At 46.0% G+C, this 18,999-nt stretch overlaps 1 protein-coding gene across 1 annotated transcript in view; it reads left to right on the top strand.

Annotated features, from left to right (window-relative positions):
- The window catches only part of PAK1 (p21 (RAC1) activated kinase 1), a 51,705-nt gene that overhangs the window by 17,133 nt on the left and 15,573 nt on the right, over positions 1–18,999 (top strand). Inside the window, exons 5-11 of the mRNA XM_019523765.1 lie at positions 822–941; positions 1,314–1,491; positions 5,839–5,902; positions 6,947–6,995; positions 10,100–10,212; positions 14,173–14,290; positions 16,439–16,689. Of these exons, the coding sequence (XP_019379310.1) occupies positions 822–941; positions 1,314–1,491; positions 5,839–5,902; positions 6,947–6,995; positions 10,100–10,212; positions 14,173–14,290; positions 16,439–16,689 (893 nt within the window). The remainder of the gene's footprint in view (positions 1–821; positions 942–1,313; positions 1,492–5,838; positions 5,903–6,946; positions 6,996–10,099; positions 10,213–14,172; positions 14,291–16,438; positions 16,690–18,999) is intronic.

Raw genomic sequence — 18,999 nt, 5'->3', positions numbered from 1 at the left:
AAAGTGCCGGGACTAGGCTGAGGCTGGGCGGGGGTTGAGGCGGGGCAGGGCAGCCATGGGGGGTTCTCCCACAGCTCCCCCCGCCTGGGGAGAGGCCAGCACAGCTGGAGGAGTCGCGGGAGAACCTGCAGCCCCCGGCTTTGCCTGCCTCTCCCCGGCCGATCCGAATCACCGAATCTCTCTGAATCAGCGCCGCGTCTTCCGAAGCTGATTCTGCCGAATTGATTCAGGACAGCGACCAATCTCCGAGTCGAATCTCTGTCCTGCGAATCAGTTGAATCTGAATCCGAATCGAATACTTCTCAATTTGCACAGGCCTAATGACAACTTGATCTTAACGACACCTTTGTTGTAGTTGTGGCTGAGGACCAAGGAAGAATGGACCCCTGTTTTTGTAATGCTGTTTCTATCACCAGCTAGCAATATCTAGACAGAAATATCTGGTACTGAGGCCCTGATGCATAATACTGCCAGTGGTACACATGGTGTTCAATAGAGAAGGTTTGAGCCAGCAGGTGGTAATTGCATCTGGTGTGTGGTTTGTGGGGCCTGATGTGCTAAAGTCCAGGTGAATAACTTTTTGCCCACGTGACTATAACACTGACTTCACCAAGGCCACTTGTTTATGTGTTTACAGGCTCTCAAACCGCTGCCGCTTTTATTACATTGCATAAGCCAGTTAACCTGACTGGGTGTTTTGAGACCATTCCTGTTGTGATTAAAGGGTTTTCTATGTTAGAAGCTTAATTCCTTTTCAGTGAAGAGCGATAAAACAACTTTGGTGCTCAACTTTGGTGTTGTGTTTTTGAACCGAATTGCAGAATGTGAAGGCGAGTGTGTCCGAGACCCCTGCGGTACCACCAGTCTCAGAAGATGAAGATGATGAGGATGATGCTGCTCCACCCCCAGTAATAGCTCCACGTCCCGAGCACACAAAATCGGTAAGCACGTGAACCATGTTAACTCCCTTCCCACACATTTCACTCCATCTGTACTAGATAGAGGGTCAATCTGCCCCAAGCCATGGGCTTTATGCCACTTCTGTCATGTTCCTGGGAGCAATGAACAAACTGTGATTCAGGGATCCAGTTCCTATTCGCTTGCTCAGGGGAAGGAATAATTTACTTCCAAATGAGCTGCTTCATGCTGTCACATAATGCTCTTGACTTGCTAAGGCTTTTTCATGTGGGAACGTTTCTTTCACTGCTTACAACATGCTACTACAAAGGAAATGCAGCTAGAGTATGGAGGTGGGGGTTTATTTTTAATCCTTCCTTTATTGAAATGTCTGTGTGTTTCTCCCAACACAACAGATATACACTCGCTCCGTCATAGAGCCCCTTCCTCCGCCACCCACCAGAGATGTGGCCACCTCTCCAATCTCCTCGCCCTCTGAAAACAGCACGACCCTGCCTGACACGCAGACGAGGAACGCAGAGAAACAGAAGAAAAAACCAAAAATGTCAGACGAAGAGATCCTGGAAAAATTAAGTACGTTGCCTTTTATAAAGTCCATGTTGCATTTCTGGGCAGGGATGTCCAGGGTCATTTCTGTTCCCAAAGCTTTAATGAGCAGAGATCCTGTGACAGTTACTTTTGGAGACTTCTTACTTAAGATGTCGCCCTAGGAGACTGTTCTGTCTGTGGTCTTCGGGCGCAAATGTAAGTGCTGAGAGGCTGATCTTCAGGCTTGCTGAGTACCTGTGATTCCCATGGGACCTAGAGCTGCTCAGACTTTGGAAACCAGGCCCTGAATATATACATATATTGAATGTTGAAGTTGTCCTAGATGTTGCTATTTTCTCAACTTGGGGCTGAGTATATTTAAAAGTGTCAGCCTCGAGGTGAGCAAAGCTGATTGGCATAATTAAAAAATAAATACTAAATTTAAATCCAGCAAATTTTAAATCTGGGGCACGCAGGGAGCGGATCACAGCTTTGCCCTGGGCCCCGGCCTCATGCTGTCATCGCCCCAAGATCCCAGCCCCTTCTGCCTGTCCATCCTGCTCCCGGGTGCTGCTCCCTGCCCACCTGTGGCCCCCTCCCATTCACCCAGCCATGTGCCCTGCCCATGCAGGCCCTGTGCCCAGTGGTGGGTGCAGAGCAGATGGGCTGGAGTGCCCCGGCAGTGGGGCTGGAGTGCCCTGGCAGTGGGGCTGGGTTCGGCGGTGGTGGTGGCAGTCAGGAAGAGCCCCACTGTGGGGACTGCCAGGAGGCAAATCTGGCTGCCACACCATCCCAGCCCTGCTGTGCACCTGAGGAGGCAGGACCAGTTTTGTGCGCCATGGCCCGGGTTGCCCCATGCACCTGGGCTGGGCAGGACCAAGGGACCTGCTGTGGGCTGGACGAAATCCCTTGGTGGGTCAGATCTGCCCCGCAGGCATATTTTGCCCCCCTCTGCAGTAGCTGCTTTGGAATATGTCTAGGACCATTGTCTCTTTATGTCCAAATGGTTATGACTTATTCCAAACTTATAAGCTTTTTAAAAAACTACTTAAGTTGTAACCTGGGTGCTTTTATTAGTTAAAGATACAGCACAATGAAACCAGCAGGAAACCCCCAGAAAACTACCAGCTTTTCTATCCTGTAAGACACTGACCTCTGCCAGCATTTACAAGTTTGCGTACAATGTAACGTGATAACTCGACAAAGGAGTATGTCACAGATACTAACCCTGTGATGAGGACCTCACCTTCTCTGGCTTTTAAACCATATCAATTAGATTTCTTGATTATTTTATAGCAATTGCATATCTGTCTGTGAAACACAAATATCGTGTGAAACATGGATTAACAGCCCAACTGGGGAAAATACATAGAGCTCAAAGATGACTAAGGTACAAGGGGACATCTCGTTATTTAGAAGTTGCCCCTTTCCAGGCCTAACATTGCAAACCCAAACTCCAGGGAATAGTTTGTGTTAATGTTGAGGGGCATGTTGCACAGCTCAGGGTTAATAAGACTGAGCCTTGAAGTGCTGTTGGCAAAGACATGAATGTCGTGCACCAAAAAGCATCTGTCTAGAACCACTTCACTAATCTAAGGAAATAGGAGTGAAACCCTTGCAAAGGCACTACAGCTGTTGCATGGCTGACGTGCATACATAATACAGCACTTTGTTTTAAGTAGCTATGTGTTCTGCATTTGGTCAGCGACACCTCCACAGCTGCAAGCTTTGGTTGTGGCCTGAAGCTTTGCCACATGTTAACTCCTGAGCGCGGTGCAGCCCAGGACGACCTCTGAGGTTGGTGGCACTAGGTTGGGCTAAAATCAGCCCTGGGGTAACTGGGTGAATTCCATTGAGGGCAGTCATGATGTGTAGGGGGAGCACAGGGGTGCACATGTGCCCCCTGAGGGCTCTGGTGCACCCCCTGACAGCAGCATTCCCTGCATAGGTGATGGGCAGGTGGGGCAGGCAGGAGTGGCGGTGCCAGGGCAAGTGATCCCTGTAGTCCCCCTGCAGCCGATCATGCTGACTGTGGGGTTCCCCTGTGGCTGATTACGCTGGCACTTCCATGTCAGTGCGATTGGCCGCAGGGGGGACTCCCCCCAGTTGCTGACTGGCCTCTGTGGGGGAGAGGTGGGGGGGCAAGTGCCCCCCTGACTCAGGAGGCACCAGTTGCCCATGACTGAGGGAATGGAGTTGTGCATCTGAGGTCTGACCTGGTAGTAGGACCTTCCAGTGCAGTGCAGGACCTTCTGACTAAAAATATACAGAGATTGAAAGAAAATGGTCTGTTTAAAAACCTCTTAGCACTTAGTTCTTCTGTTCACTTACAGAGCCCTTTTGCAAATCTCAATTAATCCTCAGCCTCCAGTGGGGGAGGGAAGAGTTGCCCCATTTTATTGAAGCAGAGATTAAAACCAGGGTTTTTGACGGTCCTGTCTGGGTTCTGTCATTGCCCAAATTCTGCACAGGGGCTGTGCTGCTGCAGCCTGAGCCCCTGGTGCAGACCCGAGGGAGGGGGAGAAGAGGGGTCTTGGCTGCTCACTCAGCAGCTCATCATCTTGGGAAGGAAAGCGTCACATCTATAATTGTGGTGTCAGTCCCTGTGTTTGTGTAGCTGGGCTCCCCTCCCCGCGTTCTCCCTCATTACCTCTGTCTGCCCCAGATCCTGTGGGTTTGGCCACTTTCCAGCAGCATCTGAAAATAGCTTGCTTTTTTTTTTTTTAGTTTAACATGGCTCGCCATTGGGTGCCTGGGCCTAATTACCATATGCAGAATATCTTTGCATATGCTAATCTGTATCTAGTTAATATTTCTGCTCAGCCCTGGGGCCCTTTTGGAAATCTCTCCATATGGTGATGGCTCAGGTAGCCTGCATGCTCCAACTTAGAAAACGCCTTTAGGTTCCCAGTTCCCATGTCCATCACGCAGGCGCTGTTCTAGGAGTTATTTGTACTTTTATGAGCCTTTGTTTCTTCTCTGTTTCTCGGTCTTGATTGGGGGAGCACCCATTCAGGCATCAGGCCACATTTGTATAGCCCCTTGGAAAAAAACATAACATAGATTTTTTTTTTTAATGGGAATTCACCTGTTTGTTTAATCACAGTATGGCAGGGAGGTGGGTCAGATTCAGCGAAGAGCCGACTGCCAGCGTGCTTGCTTAACACCTTTGCTGTCGGCCAAATGGGATATCCTGGGCTTGGGACCCCAGGCCCTCGGGCTCTGTAGCTTCAGGGCAGTCTGCCACAGCCTGTTTGGGAGCCAGGGCTCCAGCCCCTTTCATGGAGAAGTTGGAAACTTTGGGCATCCCTCCCCAATGGGAACAAAACCAAATCCTCTGTGAGATGGAATTGCAACCCCTGTCCTCGCCAGCTCTGTTAAATACAAGTCCAGCCCTGTATCTCAGCAATCTCCCTGGTGCGGAGGAAGATGGTAATGTGCCTCCCCAGCTCAGCTGTGACACAGGCAGAGATGAGCTGACATCGCTGTAAGAGACTCTGGCAGCACTGCTGAAAGTCTGCGAGCTGTGAAAGCTTGGAAAGCAGCAATCCCAGAGCAGCTGCGCAGGCCATGATCGACTGCATCTTGAACCTCCGCTTCTCAAACAGATGAGCTTCCTCAGCTATGGATAGTCATAACACTTAACCACTTCCAAAGGCAAAGGGTGTGTCAGCTCTCAGGCTGTAAGGGTTACATGCGCAAGCTGCAGTAGCGAGCTAATTCACAGTAAATGCAACTGCTATTGGAAAAGTTGAAAGTTGCAATAATTTTGATGCACCTGTTTAGGTACAGGAGCCAGCATGCATAAGTCACATCATAATAGCTGATATGTGTGCCATTTAATGTAGATATCTTTGTTACATCTGTGGGTACCCCTAGGAGAACACCTAACTGCCCCATCTTTGGTAAAGTCCCTCCTGTAAAGTCCCTAGCAGGGGTCCTGGGGCCCAGTTTTTAGGACGATTATAGTGACACTGTGTTGGTACAAAAGGGCTACAAAAGGCAGATCTGGTCAACTGGACCCACCACATCATAGAGTATCCAAAAATATCGGCTCCAGACCAAGTTGCCTCTGAGCCCCCAAGCAAGCAAAAGGATGTGACTGGAGTGCGTCTAGGAAAAGAGCTTGTGCATCGTATTCCAGCAAAGTTGCCTCTACAGACTCTTTCTTCCTAACGAGCTAGATCTCTTGAGCCTGGGCTCTGCAATGAATGCCATACTTCTAAACTTTTGCAGGATCCTCTTGAAAGTCTGCGGGTGTCTGTGTGCTTGCGGGGCGGGTCTGTACAATGTTCTGTCTTTGCTTGGGCTCCCGGGGTGTAAGTAGCATTGCCTCTTGCATTGATACGGAAAGAGAACTGTTTTTAACCTGGTGTTTTCTCCTGTTTTCAGGAAGCATTGTGAGCGTGGGTGACCCCAAGAAGAAATACACGCGCTTTGAAAAGATTGGACAAGGGTTAGTGTATGCCTCCCATCCCACCTCTTTTCATGCACTGTCAGCATAAGGAAGGCAGAAAAGCCAAGCTGGGTTTGTCTTCTGGAAACACTGTGATGTTTTCCTTCCGCCTTCTCTTCCCTCCACTGGCATACTCTTGAGTCATGATGACTGGGGCTTTGCATGATTGTGTTTAATATAAAAATATATATCATTAGATGATCTTGTTGCTAAATATACCAGGGTGTAAGAAAGAACCACTTATTTTCTCTGAACAAAACAATTTTCAAATTATAGATTTGCTTTCAGAATTAACCCTCTATGCTCAGGCCTGGTTTTGCATTCCCCTCACAGGGGTGTATGTGTGTATAGGGCCTCTTGGAGAGGTGATCTGAATCCTTCGTTTACTGAAAAATGACTTAGTTTTTGAGGCCAGTTGTCAAACCACTGTAACAATTATTTCATCTCTGGTGAGCCTGCAGAGTGCATACTTTCCATATAAAGTATTTGGACTCAGCCCTTCCCCATAGCTATTAAAGGCAGTGGGAGATTTGCCACCGACTCCGGTGGGTTCAGAATCATGTTCTCTCCCCCAGTGGCCACATCTCTCTTGATCTGGTCTGCCCTGCCATCGTTATCATCTTGGGGTAGCCTGGACACCAGGCCTGCTGCAGTTGTGCCACTTTTAGGTTGAATCAAACTAGGTTCTTCACAGTGTTACATAACTGGAGTCACTGCCACTATCCCAGAATATGGTGTGATTAATTAGACCGTGGTTAAGACTAAGACCAAGACCATAACCATGTCAGGAGACTGTTGTGTTTGTAGTTGGTTCCCTGGCAATCGTTTTAACCACTGAGATTTGTTGTAAGCATTGCAGATTGTTATTTATACTTGGAAATGTGTGTGGCAGAGTTGGAAGGAAATATGCATTCTAGAAAGTTTTATAGATTCAAAAAAGTGTGTGTGTGTGTGTGTGTGTGTGTGTGTTTCTGACTTTCACTCTTTCATTCTAATAATGTCTCTCTTTTTTTTTTTCTTCTTACCCCTTTCATCCTTGCTTAGAGCCTCAGGCACAGTTTATACTGCAATGGATGTAGCTACGGGACAGGAGGTAAGAGCTACGAGGTCGCTGCACCCAGTTGCTTGGAATCATGCCCTAAAACAGGGGTGGCCCATTTGTGGCACGTGGGAGCAGGGAGCAGAAAGCAGAGCAACAGAATGGGCAGGGGAAGGGGATTGGCGTGGCACTCGGAGAGGGCAAGGCTTAATTTGTGATCCCTACTGCCCTAAAAGATCTATCTAATGCTGTAAAATAAGGACTTTCTTTCAAGGGTACGTGATGATTTAGCTTCCAATCAGAATGATTATTTGGGGGGTCCTGTGCAGCATGGGCTAGTAGACTGAGCACAGAACAGTAGGAACTAAGAGTGTCCAAAGTCTGCTCCAAGCATCCTTCTCATCTGGAGGGTTTTCTCAGCACCCTGGGAAGCTGGAAGTGCATTCATGTACATGTGAATATAGTCATGATATTAACATATAGCCTTTCCGAGCAAATCCTGTCCTTCTCCTGTATCACCTACGTTGACTCTAAATGACAGAAGCTGAGAGGACTCCTGCTTCCCCTTCCCAGTCTGTGTCCACTTGCTTGTCTCTCCTTAAATTGAGAGCCCTGATAGGTAGGGAATGTCCCTTTCTGCACCTCCACAAATAGTCCTTATTGCATATTCATTATTCAAAATAATTTCTGGAAGTTTGTAGCATCACTGCTCCCTAGAACATGGATCTATTTTGCATTTATACAAAATCATGAATTATAGACCAGCAAACTTCGTAACTTCTGGCTTTTTTGCTGATGCTGTATTAGGAACTGCTAATGGGTGACATGAGAAAGTGGTAATACTGCTCAACTTCAGCTCTGTGTGAAGGGGGAGCTGTAGTGGCCAGTTTGTTTTCCTAAGGAATTGTAAAGAATTGCAGTAGTCTGAAGAATTATATAATGTGTATTTTATGAAACCCTTATGTTGCCTCTTAGGATTCAATACTTGATTTCCATATAGATATTTGCAGTCATTATACACCCTGTTACACCACAGACTTAAATAACTTCTGTCAGCTCCAGGTTGTCATCAATCTAGGCATGCTCAGGTCTTTGATTTTTAAATCTGCATCTCCTTCATTGGTTTATGCCAGAAGCAAGGGGTTTTTAATGATATTTTTTATTGGGCCAACTGTATAGTTGGGAGAGATGGTCCAATTAAACACATTGCTTCTCACATTTCTGGATCCTCATGGCTACAGTAACACTTCTCCCCTATCTTTCTACTCTGTTAACCTATTCTATGGTACGCGGAGTTCAAGTAGCTCTTTGTCACTGCTGTAAATCTTCCCTATTATTTTTAAGATCAATGAAAATGAAAGGCAGTAGATTTAAAACTAATTAAGGGAAATTATTATTCAATGTATAACTACCCTGTGCAATGTCTTGTCACAATATATGGCAAGCCAGGGTGTTAACAAGATTACAAAGACTCTTGTGTCTTTATGAATAATTAGTATCCCATATAAGCTTTGCCCTCTTGTCTTATGTTTAGCTCTTGCTAATTTGGAAGGGATGTGCGTGCACGTGGGAAGGCATAAGCCAAATTCCCATCAAGGTGAGGAAGAAATCCACCATGAATATAGTTTCTGGTTTCATGCACCGTAAGGGTTAGTTTAGGGGTTTCTCCTTGATTTCTGGCTCAGTGAGGATTGAAGCGAGGATCCTCCTGACATAATTCAAAGTGCGTCACCACTGGCTGTTTTACTGACAGCAGCTTGATAGCATTGTCAGTCCTGCTGCAAAGCAGTGCAGTCTGTCTCCTCGTCCCTCCTCCTCTTTCTCTGGTGTTTTGGGGGTCTCTGCACATATTGCCTTTCACAGTAATACTGAAGTGCCCTCTGTACAGGTACTTGCCTGCTTTGTGCACTTGACTTGCTGGCTTCCCCACATCTTGGCCACGCTTTCCCCGCACGCAGCTCTGGTGTATGATTATGCTTCCATCTCTTTATCTTTGCCTAAATATTGTACAAAATGCAGTTGGGGTGTAACAACTGTCAAATTGATTCTGTTGTGCTGAGTTAGTCCTGTTGATTTCACTGAGTGAGCGGCTGTGCTTTGTGAGCACGGGAATTTGGCTCCATATGCTGGCATTGTGATTACTTGGGTTTAATTAACAGCACATTACACCAGATTTCTGTTTGTATGCATATGGATCTGGGTCTGTGTAACGAATGACTGTGTAAAGGAAGAGGATGCCAATTAATTAGAGTTTAATTCCACTCCTCCCAAGGTAACGCTAGGGATGGAGTTGAATCAAACTCCCAGGTCCGGACACCCTCACAGTTTGCACGTGAATGTTGTTGCTTCATCTCCTAGCTCTGGTTATAACCTTGTGAACATTTTACTGTGGGGAACAGCCCTCAAGCAGCGTGATTTTGACCCAGACATTTCTTGAAGCATGGCTTCCACCCAAAGCAAGAGGCCGATCCAAAATGAAACGATGCGAGTGACATTCCTGAATGGGTCACTGTTGGCCAAATCAGTCAGTGTTGTAGTGAGCAGCTGTTTGTTGTCTTGCCAAGAGTACTCAGGAGGAAAGCCATCCAACCATGACACAGGCCTCCGGTATGAAAGTATTGCCAGTATGTTTTTGGCTGGCTGAACTTGAACATATCTGGAAATCACAGAATCATAAAAAAAATGAGGGCTGGAAGGGACATCAAGAGGTCACATCCAGTCCCACCCTCTGCTCAAAGCAGGAGCAGCCCCAGCTAAATCATCCCAGCCAAAGCTGTGTCTAGCCAGGTCTTGAAAACCTCCAAGGATGGAGAGTCCACCACCTCTCTGGGTAACTGGTTCCAGTGTTTTACTACCCTCCTCTTGAGAAAATTCTTCCTAATATCTAACTTAAACTTCCCTTGCTGCAACGGGAGCCCATTGCTCCTTGTCCTGTCATCTGCCCCCACTGAGTACAGAGCAGCTCCATCCTGGTTTGGAAATTGAAATTTATTGGAAGCACTTGTCCTCCTACCAAACTGCTCGGTCACCCTTGAGAGTAAAACTGGCCTTAAACTTTATCTGAAGTAGGATGCAAGAAGTCCAGATTAGAAACTGGCAGGTTTTGAGTTGACTTAATACATCTTTACTTTTTAATTTGTTTCCTCTCCTTATTGTAGGTTGCAATCAAACAGATGAATTTGCAGCAGCAGCCCAAGAAAGAGCTGATCATCAATGAAATCCTCGTCATGAGGGAAAATAAAAACCCCAACATTGTCAACTACCTGGACAGGTGGGCTCCGATTCCAGATCTGGCTATAGGGCCACTGACCATCCCTTTCCAAGGCGACTTTGCTTGAATTCAAACCAGGCTGATAAGTCATACACTTCATAGTTATTCTGCCACGCCAGTGGTGAGAGTCCGTTTCCTAAAAGACAGTCTTAAAAAAATCCTCTTTAGCACTTTAAGTTCCCTTTAAAGATGATGGCATCAAATGCTTTAGCAAGACTCAGGCAGGTTTCCACATTGCGCCCCTTTCCCTTGCTAAAATGCTGCCCTGTGAGCAATTTCCTCCCTGCCACCAGAAGAGAAATGGAAATTGAGCTGTGCCATTCGCCTTTGCTCTCTCTTCCGTTGGGGCTGTGATGTGAATGATGCTGGCATGCTCCAGTTGTGCAGAAATCTCCCTGCCAGGCTCCCAGGGTAGACTGTCCTGCTGGCTGTTTCTTACACTGATTTTTATTTCCAATCGAGCTCAGTTGGCTTGTTTCTTCCCTGACTCATAACACCATAATTGGCAATTATGGGGAAAAAACATGCCCTTGGCCCCTGATGAGGTGTGAGCAAAGTGCGGGGAAGGGAGGGAGCAGCTACAAGGAGATGCATTCCCCCTAAGCCATGCACTAGGGGCTGGGTCCAGTGGCAGCCCTGGTGCTTGCACGGCCCAAAGACTGCGCATAGCTAGAGCTCAGAGAGGCGCTAACTTCACTTCACTGGCAGCAGGACCTCTCCCTTCTCCGAGCCGATATTAAGTCAGTAAATGCAGGGAGGGAGAAGGAGTGTTAAAACCGGCTTGGTGCCAACCCCCTGGTGAGGTGGTCTCACCAGATACACATTAGCTATTAAACGACCCTTCCCTCCCAGACCTTCAGCTTTCATTTAAAAAAGACTTGCTTCTAGCCCTCCCGGCAGCAATCATAATCCTGACATGCAGCCACTGTACACATCACGACAGTGGCGTTTCCACTGACTGTAACGCTGCTAGGTTGAAAGCTTCTCTGGGGATTGTTATGGGGTGCTCCCACAAACTCACAGCATCAACTGTTTCTCTGTTCATTTTGCAGGAACATCCAATCCGTGTGATTTTCTTTTAGCTTCACCTGCCTTACTTGTGGCTGAAATCTTTTTAACTTTTCATCTGACAACTTCTAAGGAGCATATTAAGCTGTCAATAGAAAAATCCCTGGCTTACTGAAAGCTGGAAGTGTGGGGGTGTCATACAAAGACTCAAATTCTTGACTTTCAGGTGTTAGTGCAAAATAACTGCAAGAAGGCCTGTCACTTCCTAATAAAGCATTGAGGACTTTCCTTCCGTAAGCACAGGTTTATGATGATTGGTATTGATGTAGTGCTTTTTTTCCCCTTGGGGGACAAGAGGACATAGGATCTTAAAACACCTTCTGGGCCCGTCAGCACTCCTAAGATGCCTTAAAGAGGAGTTGGGCCTGATTCCCCCACCCAGACTTGTACTGAGAGAATCTTATTTTGGGACCCATTTTAGTAGGACTCTACAGCATGAATCAGGGTTGCCATATCTGACTTTAAATGACGTGCCCAAGGTCACATGGTGAATTGGTATCAGGGAACAGAATTTGGGTGCACTGACTCCAGCCCTGTATCTTAAACACAAGGCCTTTGTATGTCTGTAAAGTCTGCAGTGAACAGCTGAGTGACTAACACTATCTTACGCTGTGCGGAGAGATCGGAGTGATCTGGGGGAACCAGGCTGCTCCCTCTGATTTGCCTTTACTCCGCTGGAGCTGGCAGGAAGCACTAATTAATTCTGCATCCATGCCCCTTGTGTAAGATCTATCAATTATGTAGGTAGCCAGGCCCTGGCTCGCGCATGTGGCTGCTGATTGGCACAGCTTCACATTCGCAGCAGGGCTCTTGGCTGCCTGCATCAGCCGCTCACCAAGTCAGCCTCCAGCCAAGGCTAGCTGTGCTGTACAGCACGTGGGCTGTGCGAGGGTTTTCCGTTCTATTCTTCACCCTTGTTCTTGCTCTCGCTGTCCAGGCTATGAGGGCGCTTATGGCAGGGAAGGGAAAAGCAACTTCTCAGCCACCTTCGCTGATCTGGTGGGGGGTGTATCTGAAAGGAGAGGTATCCATTTATTTGGGAGGAGAGCGAGCAAGATCCACCAGCTTGTAAGTGAGAGAGGTAGTGTCCTTGAGGGTCTGTTTGGAGGAGCGTGACCCAACTTTCATGGGGCAAGCAGGGCATCTGAACTAACGAACGGTTTCATCCTTACAGTCCCTTCCTCGGTGCTGTGCAGAGCCACTGGCAGCTCAGCTCCTATAGCTATGAGATATACTGCTGAGGAACAGCGGGCGCCTGGAATCTGTCTACAGGCTATATTCTTTGCAGATACCCCTAAGTGAGTGTGCATCTGCACACGAGAGCCCTGTGCACCCTAGCTACACAGAAAAGGCTCATCGCACTAGGGTGCCCGATTCTGTGCTTAGGCCATTAGGCCCTATTTGTCCTCATTTAACTAGGGAGAATCCCCTTGATTCAAGTGTTTCAAGGTCTGTGCCACTTTGGAACAAAACCCCACTCCATTAAACAGTCCTACATAGCCTTCGAGTCATTGCTGTCTCTCTCAAACCCAAATTGTGCCTTAACCCATCTTGATCCTGCCTACAGGAAGTTTCTAGCTAATCACTGCCCAGGCCCTCACCTTGCTTTCTGTCCTTGACAAGTCCCCAAGATTTATTCGTGACTTTGAGTCTATCTGTTATCCTCTTGAAGATGCAGAAGGATTGATGCTTCTGATGAGGTCTGAGAGTCCCCCAAATGATACTAATGCAGTGTCAGCACCAGCACAGCAGCTTTTCACCTGATTCTGATCTTCTGTTTGTCTGTCTGTTGACCCTTGTCCACTTGCCAGCTCAGTTGGCTGCAAAAGCTTGTGCTGATAAAATGTGTATAGCTGAGGAGTTTTTCAGCCTCTTATAACTTAAAAAAATACAAAGGTAGGGGTGGGGGCAAGGAAAAAATGGGCATTGCTTTTTTCCCCCTATACTGAGCAGATCTTCTTGGTGCCAGATCTTTGAACTGGCCCAAGATACTCACAAACGTCTGTGTGGTTGCGCTGTGGTTTGTAATGCTGGGGAAGTCTGTTCACTATGCTGTGTGGGGAGGCAAGTGGCAAAGCACAGCTCTCAGAAAATGGGGGGTGACTAGACACAGGTGAACTGGTCACGGGTCTGCTCCCCCAGAAAATTTCAGGGAGTCATAGGATCAGAAAGTGAGGGCTGGAAGGGAGCTCAGGAGGTCACATCTAGTCCAACCCCCTGCTCAAAGCAGGACCAGCCCCAGTTAGATCATCCCAGCCAGGGCTTTGTCCAGCCTGGTTTTAAAAACCTCCAAGGATGGAGACTCCCCAGCCTCTCTGGGGAACCTGTTCCAGTGCTTTACTACTCTCCTGGTGACAGAGTTTTTCCTAATATCCAACCTAAACATCCCTTGTGGCAACTTGAGACCACTGCTCCTTGTTCTGTCATCTGCCACCACTGAGAACAGTTTTGCTCCATCCTGGTTGGGAGCCCCCCCAGGTACTTGAAAGCTGTTACGAAATCCCTGTTCAGTTTTCTCTTCATCCTGAGGTTGGCTTTGCTCATTGCAAACTGCTTCCCCTGCCACAGTGTCTACTGCAAGCTAGGAAATGTTGGTTGTGTGTCTGCTCCTTATGATGGATTAAAATCTGGGGTAAATTACTCTGTAGTAATAATCACACTGTACACCCACACCCTAACATTGTAAACCTATGGGATAGGGTTTGTCTTTTAGCTGTGTGTGTCCATCCAAGGCACACGATGTGCTTCATATCACTTGAGTACCGCATATGTATCTTCGACCTCAAGCACAGCTGAATTGGCTATTAGTGACTAGAGTCCAACGCTTTTAAAATAACTTTTCTCGAAGCTTATTTTAGCTATGGAAAAACTTTTTTTTTTCGACTTTTACAGTTACCTTGTAGGAGATGAGCTGTGGGTAGTTATGGAGTATTTGGCAGGAGGCTCCCTCACAGATGTTGTAACGGAGACCTGCATGGATGAAGGACAAATAGCAGCAGTGTGCCGAGAGGTGAGGTAACGCTCTGTAATTGAGAATGAATGGTATCAAATACATATTTAAAGGTTCCCATGAAGTGCCATTTTCTCAGCAGCACGACTGTGGCTTTGAACTGGGTATCTTTTATATTTCCACAGGCTGTATCTGAGCTGCCATAAAAATAGTCAGACCTAATTTAAGAAAAACAGTGAAATGAGAGCAGAATAGGCCAGCAACTATATACACAACCTGTGGTACAAATGTTCTCCAATTCTGGATTTACTCCTATCAATTACTTGGATTTTTGCATATCCACAAGCCTTTATGTAAAATAATCTTGCCTTTTAGTGTCTGTGGGGTGGCACATTCACTTGCCCTTGCTTAAAAATATTGTGGCACAAACAAGTTTTTGCCGTGATGGCAAAATCATTACTAGTCCAGTTCTGTGGCCTGTTATGCAAGTGGTCAGGCTAGATGACCTGTTGGTTTTACAAACTGTTATCTCAGTTACCTGCAATGATTGTGTTTCCCCATTGCATCATGATAATTCACTTTTATGCTGTATTAAATCTCTCCATTTACTTGCTCTGAGAGGCAAGTAAATCCAGGAGGATTATGAGCTAAGGAGAAACTTTTCATAGGCATGAATGGGGAATTAAGCATCCATCCTCCATTGGCTCTTAACGGGGGATAAGTGCCCAGTTGTCCCATGTGCCTCTGAAAGATCTTCCTCTCCAATCTCTGTGCAGTCCTGCAGTTTTGCTTTCCTCTTGCCCTGATGAATGATTGGCATTCCTGTTGTTTAAAACATGGAAATCTTAAGGCTTTGTTGTAGGCTCCAGAGTGCTGCTGGGGGTGGTATCACGTTGGCTGTGGACCCCGTCATCCTGGCGTAGTCCATACGTGTGAGCGGGGAGGTGTGCCAGAACCCAGACCTGGCCCCTGCGCAATACACATTGCCCTCTCTCCACTTGTGGGAGAAGGTCTTTTCCTTTTAAACAGCTAGAGCATCTTCCTCCCATCCATACACCTTTGAAGACTATGAACTGGGTAGAGAAGAGCCAGGAAAGCTCTGCTACCACCTGGGTTTTAATGGGGCAGCTCACTGCTAGTGAAGGATTTTTTTATTTTTTTTTTTCGTATAAATGCTGGGCTAGAAGGTGAACTTTCATTTTTACCCAGGATTTTTACAATCTTTCTCCAATGCCTGATGAAGTGTGTTTGTGCCTGAAAGCTTTCAATTAAAGACTTTGTTTTGCAAAAGTCTTCTTGGTCTAATAAAAGGTTCATCTCTACTATGAGTCCTGATTGGGATATTGTAGAGCCATTTGTTAGGGCTTCTGCAGCAAGACGGGGTCCTGCCAGAGGAACCCAGGAACAATGTTGTCTTTGTTCTTATTCAGCCTGACCTACTTCCCATAAACAACTCAACTGGAGACCGGCATGCTATTCATTTGAAAGTTTCTGGGGTGGTTTTTCTTTTCAGGGTCATCTCAGCTCTCCCCAGGTAGTCAGTGGGTCTCAGTCACTTGAGACCTCTAACCCCCCACCCCCAAAACTGACCCCTCCCCGCCAAAAATAACCAAACCCCAAAACAATCCCAGCATCATGTGGTAGCACATTAATGCCATAACTCTCATAACGATTCAGGTTCATTGATTATACCCTAATTGGCCTGATCTCCAATCACATGGATTGTCTTCCAGCAGAGAGACAGCTGTGTTAGTTAGCTGTGTTAGTCTGAAGCTGTGACACATAGTTTGCTGTGTTAGTCTGAAGTCAAGTAGGACCCAGGGTAGATTTACAGATTATAGGGGTAGTGTGGGTGTGTGCGGGTAATCTCTTGCTTATTTGCACGCATGCGCACATGCTTCAACCCGTGGAAGTTTTCTAAGCAGCAAATTGAGCTTTCAAGGGCTAAAGCTTCTGCAATATATAGATTTCTACTTTGGTTAGCCTATAAGGTGCAAATCTACCCTGCCTTCAAAATACCAGCATTGGCAAAGCCTATCTGATGTGGAGGTAAGATACATTGCCTAGGTTTATATAATTTTAAGCCTGCATTTGGAACACACTCTTTAGACTTGACTGATCAGTTGCTTTTTTTCCTAATGCTATTTTCTTAAGTTGTTGACAGGCTTTGATTCAAATTAAAACACTGTCTTGTGGCCTTTCTCACAGTGTCTTCAGGCTCTCGAATTCCTGCATTCAAGTCAAGTCATTCACCGGGACATCAAAAGTGACAACATACTGCTTGGCATGGATGGCTCTGTCAAACTAAGTATGCATAAGGGAGCTTGGGTGATGGCTTTAATTATCAGGCCGCAAATTAAAATGTGTATTGTCTTCTTGATGCATGGGGGTGGTACAAGGAGTATATCATTAATATTTGTCAAGTACTTCACCACTGTGCAGACCATAGACATGTTTATGTAGGTGTTAATGGGGCATCTGTTTGCATTAACGGAAGGTGCAACCATGAATCCCTGTGCCTTGAGATCATGGATTTTGATACGGGTGGGCTTTGTCCGAGTCAACCATTTTTTGTTTGGTGTATTTAATGTACCTTTGATCTAACCCAAAAAATCTTCTCCCTGCCCCAATTCATTATTTGTAGCCTAAGCAAATGTACTATGGAAAATGGTAAAGGGGGCAGGAAAGACAATATTATTTTTCAATTTAATGTAACTATTAGGTCTGCTTGGCACAACCTGGGCTCTAAGAGCTGACCTGGATTCTTTCCTCCGTGCACCTTGTCACCAATAATAAAGATTTTGCAACCACATCTGGCCCTTAGTTATACTGGGCTTACACAGGGGTGATTGCCGGGAGCCTAGCAAACAATTTTGTTAGTGCGTTAGGCAGAAATTAGTCCAGCTTCTCCTCACCTGGATGTATGCCTGTTCAAGGTTACCAGGAGACGCACATCTTCTTTTAGTCAATTAGACCAGCAGACACGACTCCTAAATCCACGCAGGGAATAGATCTGCTGAGTAAGGAGGTGCCATATTTTTTACATAATTGCTTCTCAGAGTGGAAAATGTTCCAGCAGAGTAACTATCCACCAAGCTATGAATAGCTACCTAGAGAGCCAGGTCTGCGATGGTCTGTGTTAGATAACAACAGCTCTTTCAAACTGCATTTTATTATCCGCTGTTTGTGGGCAGAGTTTGAAAAGTTTCTCTGAAAATAAAAGCCATGACCTTCCACATTGCAGTGGAGCCATTGAGACCAGCAAACTCCCTCAGGTTTACAAGCCAGAGATGGTTTTTCTTTTTGCTAGCGTTACTGTGAGCTGAGCCTGAGATCTGAAAAATAAGCTGAGAATCTTGTCCGAAACAAGGTCTGCAGTCAGAAGGTGGCTGGTAATCATGTTTATGGTGCATGAGACCAGGAGAGAAACCAGCTTGTGTTGCCTCTGTAGGGCTTACGGATGTTGACTTTTTACCTCTTGTTTTATGCAAAAAGAAAAAAAAAAGTCCATTTCTACAAAGCTGCTTTTGATCAGAAGAGCATGCTGTGTGCAAAAAGTACAGTGAGTTTTTTGGTGTTTTTTTTTTTTTTTTAGCTTGCACATAAATGTTCACACAGCACATCAAATGCAGATGGGTTGAATGACACTTCTAATGTGGAAACTGCATGTTGGCTGAAAGAGCACAGACAGTACAAGCTATTTTCATAATGCCAGATTGGAACTAGCACCCATTAACTTTTGTGGTGGTGTACATGCAGAATAAAAGCATGTCCTTTTTACATTTTCAAGGCACTGCAAGTGCAGCAGGATCTAGTTAATTCTTCACTCCAAGGGACTTGGTAATAACTAATTACTCATGAGTGACTCATTATCAGTAGTTCTCCATTTTCAACCATTTCCTGCTGAGTTTTGCAAGGTCTAGCAAGCCCCGGTAAAGAATGGCATTTGACATTTTTCCTTTGTGATAATATTATAAATATTCCAAGCTGAAGAGAGTATCCAGCACTTTTCGTGAGGATCAGCTGGCTTGATGAGTGCTATGGATGGCAGAGGTCACCTAATTAGCAGGTGCCACTCCATTGCAGTTGGTATGTGCATGGAAATGACTGTATTTTAACAGATGACATTAAGAAATCAATAGGACCCTGGTGGGATTTCAGTGCACCTACTAATAAGATCAAGATGTCAAGTTATTCCAGTGACTAATGAACCAGATTTTACTGTTGGTCAAATTTTACAGTGTCCCTGCAAAGGAACCGCTTCCCCCTTTCACACAGTGTCACAGGGTGCTGGCTTGAGTATGGGTCAGCTAGGGAATCAGGATGTGTCCAGTTTTGTCTTATGCTTTAGCCATGAAGCCTATGTACATTGCCTAGCTATAAGTTATCCAGAATAGGAAACTCCTTTTTCAGGTTTGTTTGAAACTTATGCTCTGGCATTAGCACATACATCGTATGGATAAACCAGCTGAGCTATAAGTAACCACACTCCCCACCATTTTCTTTCTTTTTTTTTTCTTTTCTTTTTTTTAACTTTAAAACTACCTTCTCCACCACATGACAGTTTCTCTCGCAGTAGGGGCTTCAGTCATGAGAAATGACTGTGTTACTTTGTGCCCCATAAGAAATCTTAAGGCCTGGTGTTAAAGCTATTCAAGCATAACAAGTTATATCCCAGCATGCTCACTGATTAGCTAGCTTCCATAACCATAAAGTCAACAATAATCTACCTACATGCCCTTTCTGCAGGTGGTTGACCTATAAATGTT

The sequence above is a fragment of the Gavialis gangeticus genome, unplaced genomic scaffold (genome assembly GCF_001723915.1).
Source record: "Gavialis gangeticus isolate Ggan-Ray unplaced genomic scaffold, GavGan_comp1, whole genome shotgun sequence".
Classification (NCBI taxonomy): Eukaryota; Metazoa; Chordata; order Crocodylia; family Gavialidae; genus Gavialis; species Gavialis gangeticus.
Note: the sequence above shows the minus strand (reverse complement) of the source record. Positions and strands in the feature narration are given on the sequence as shown.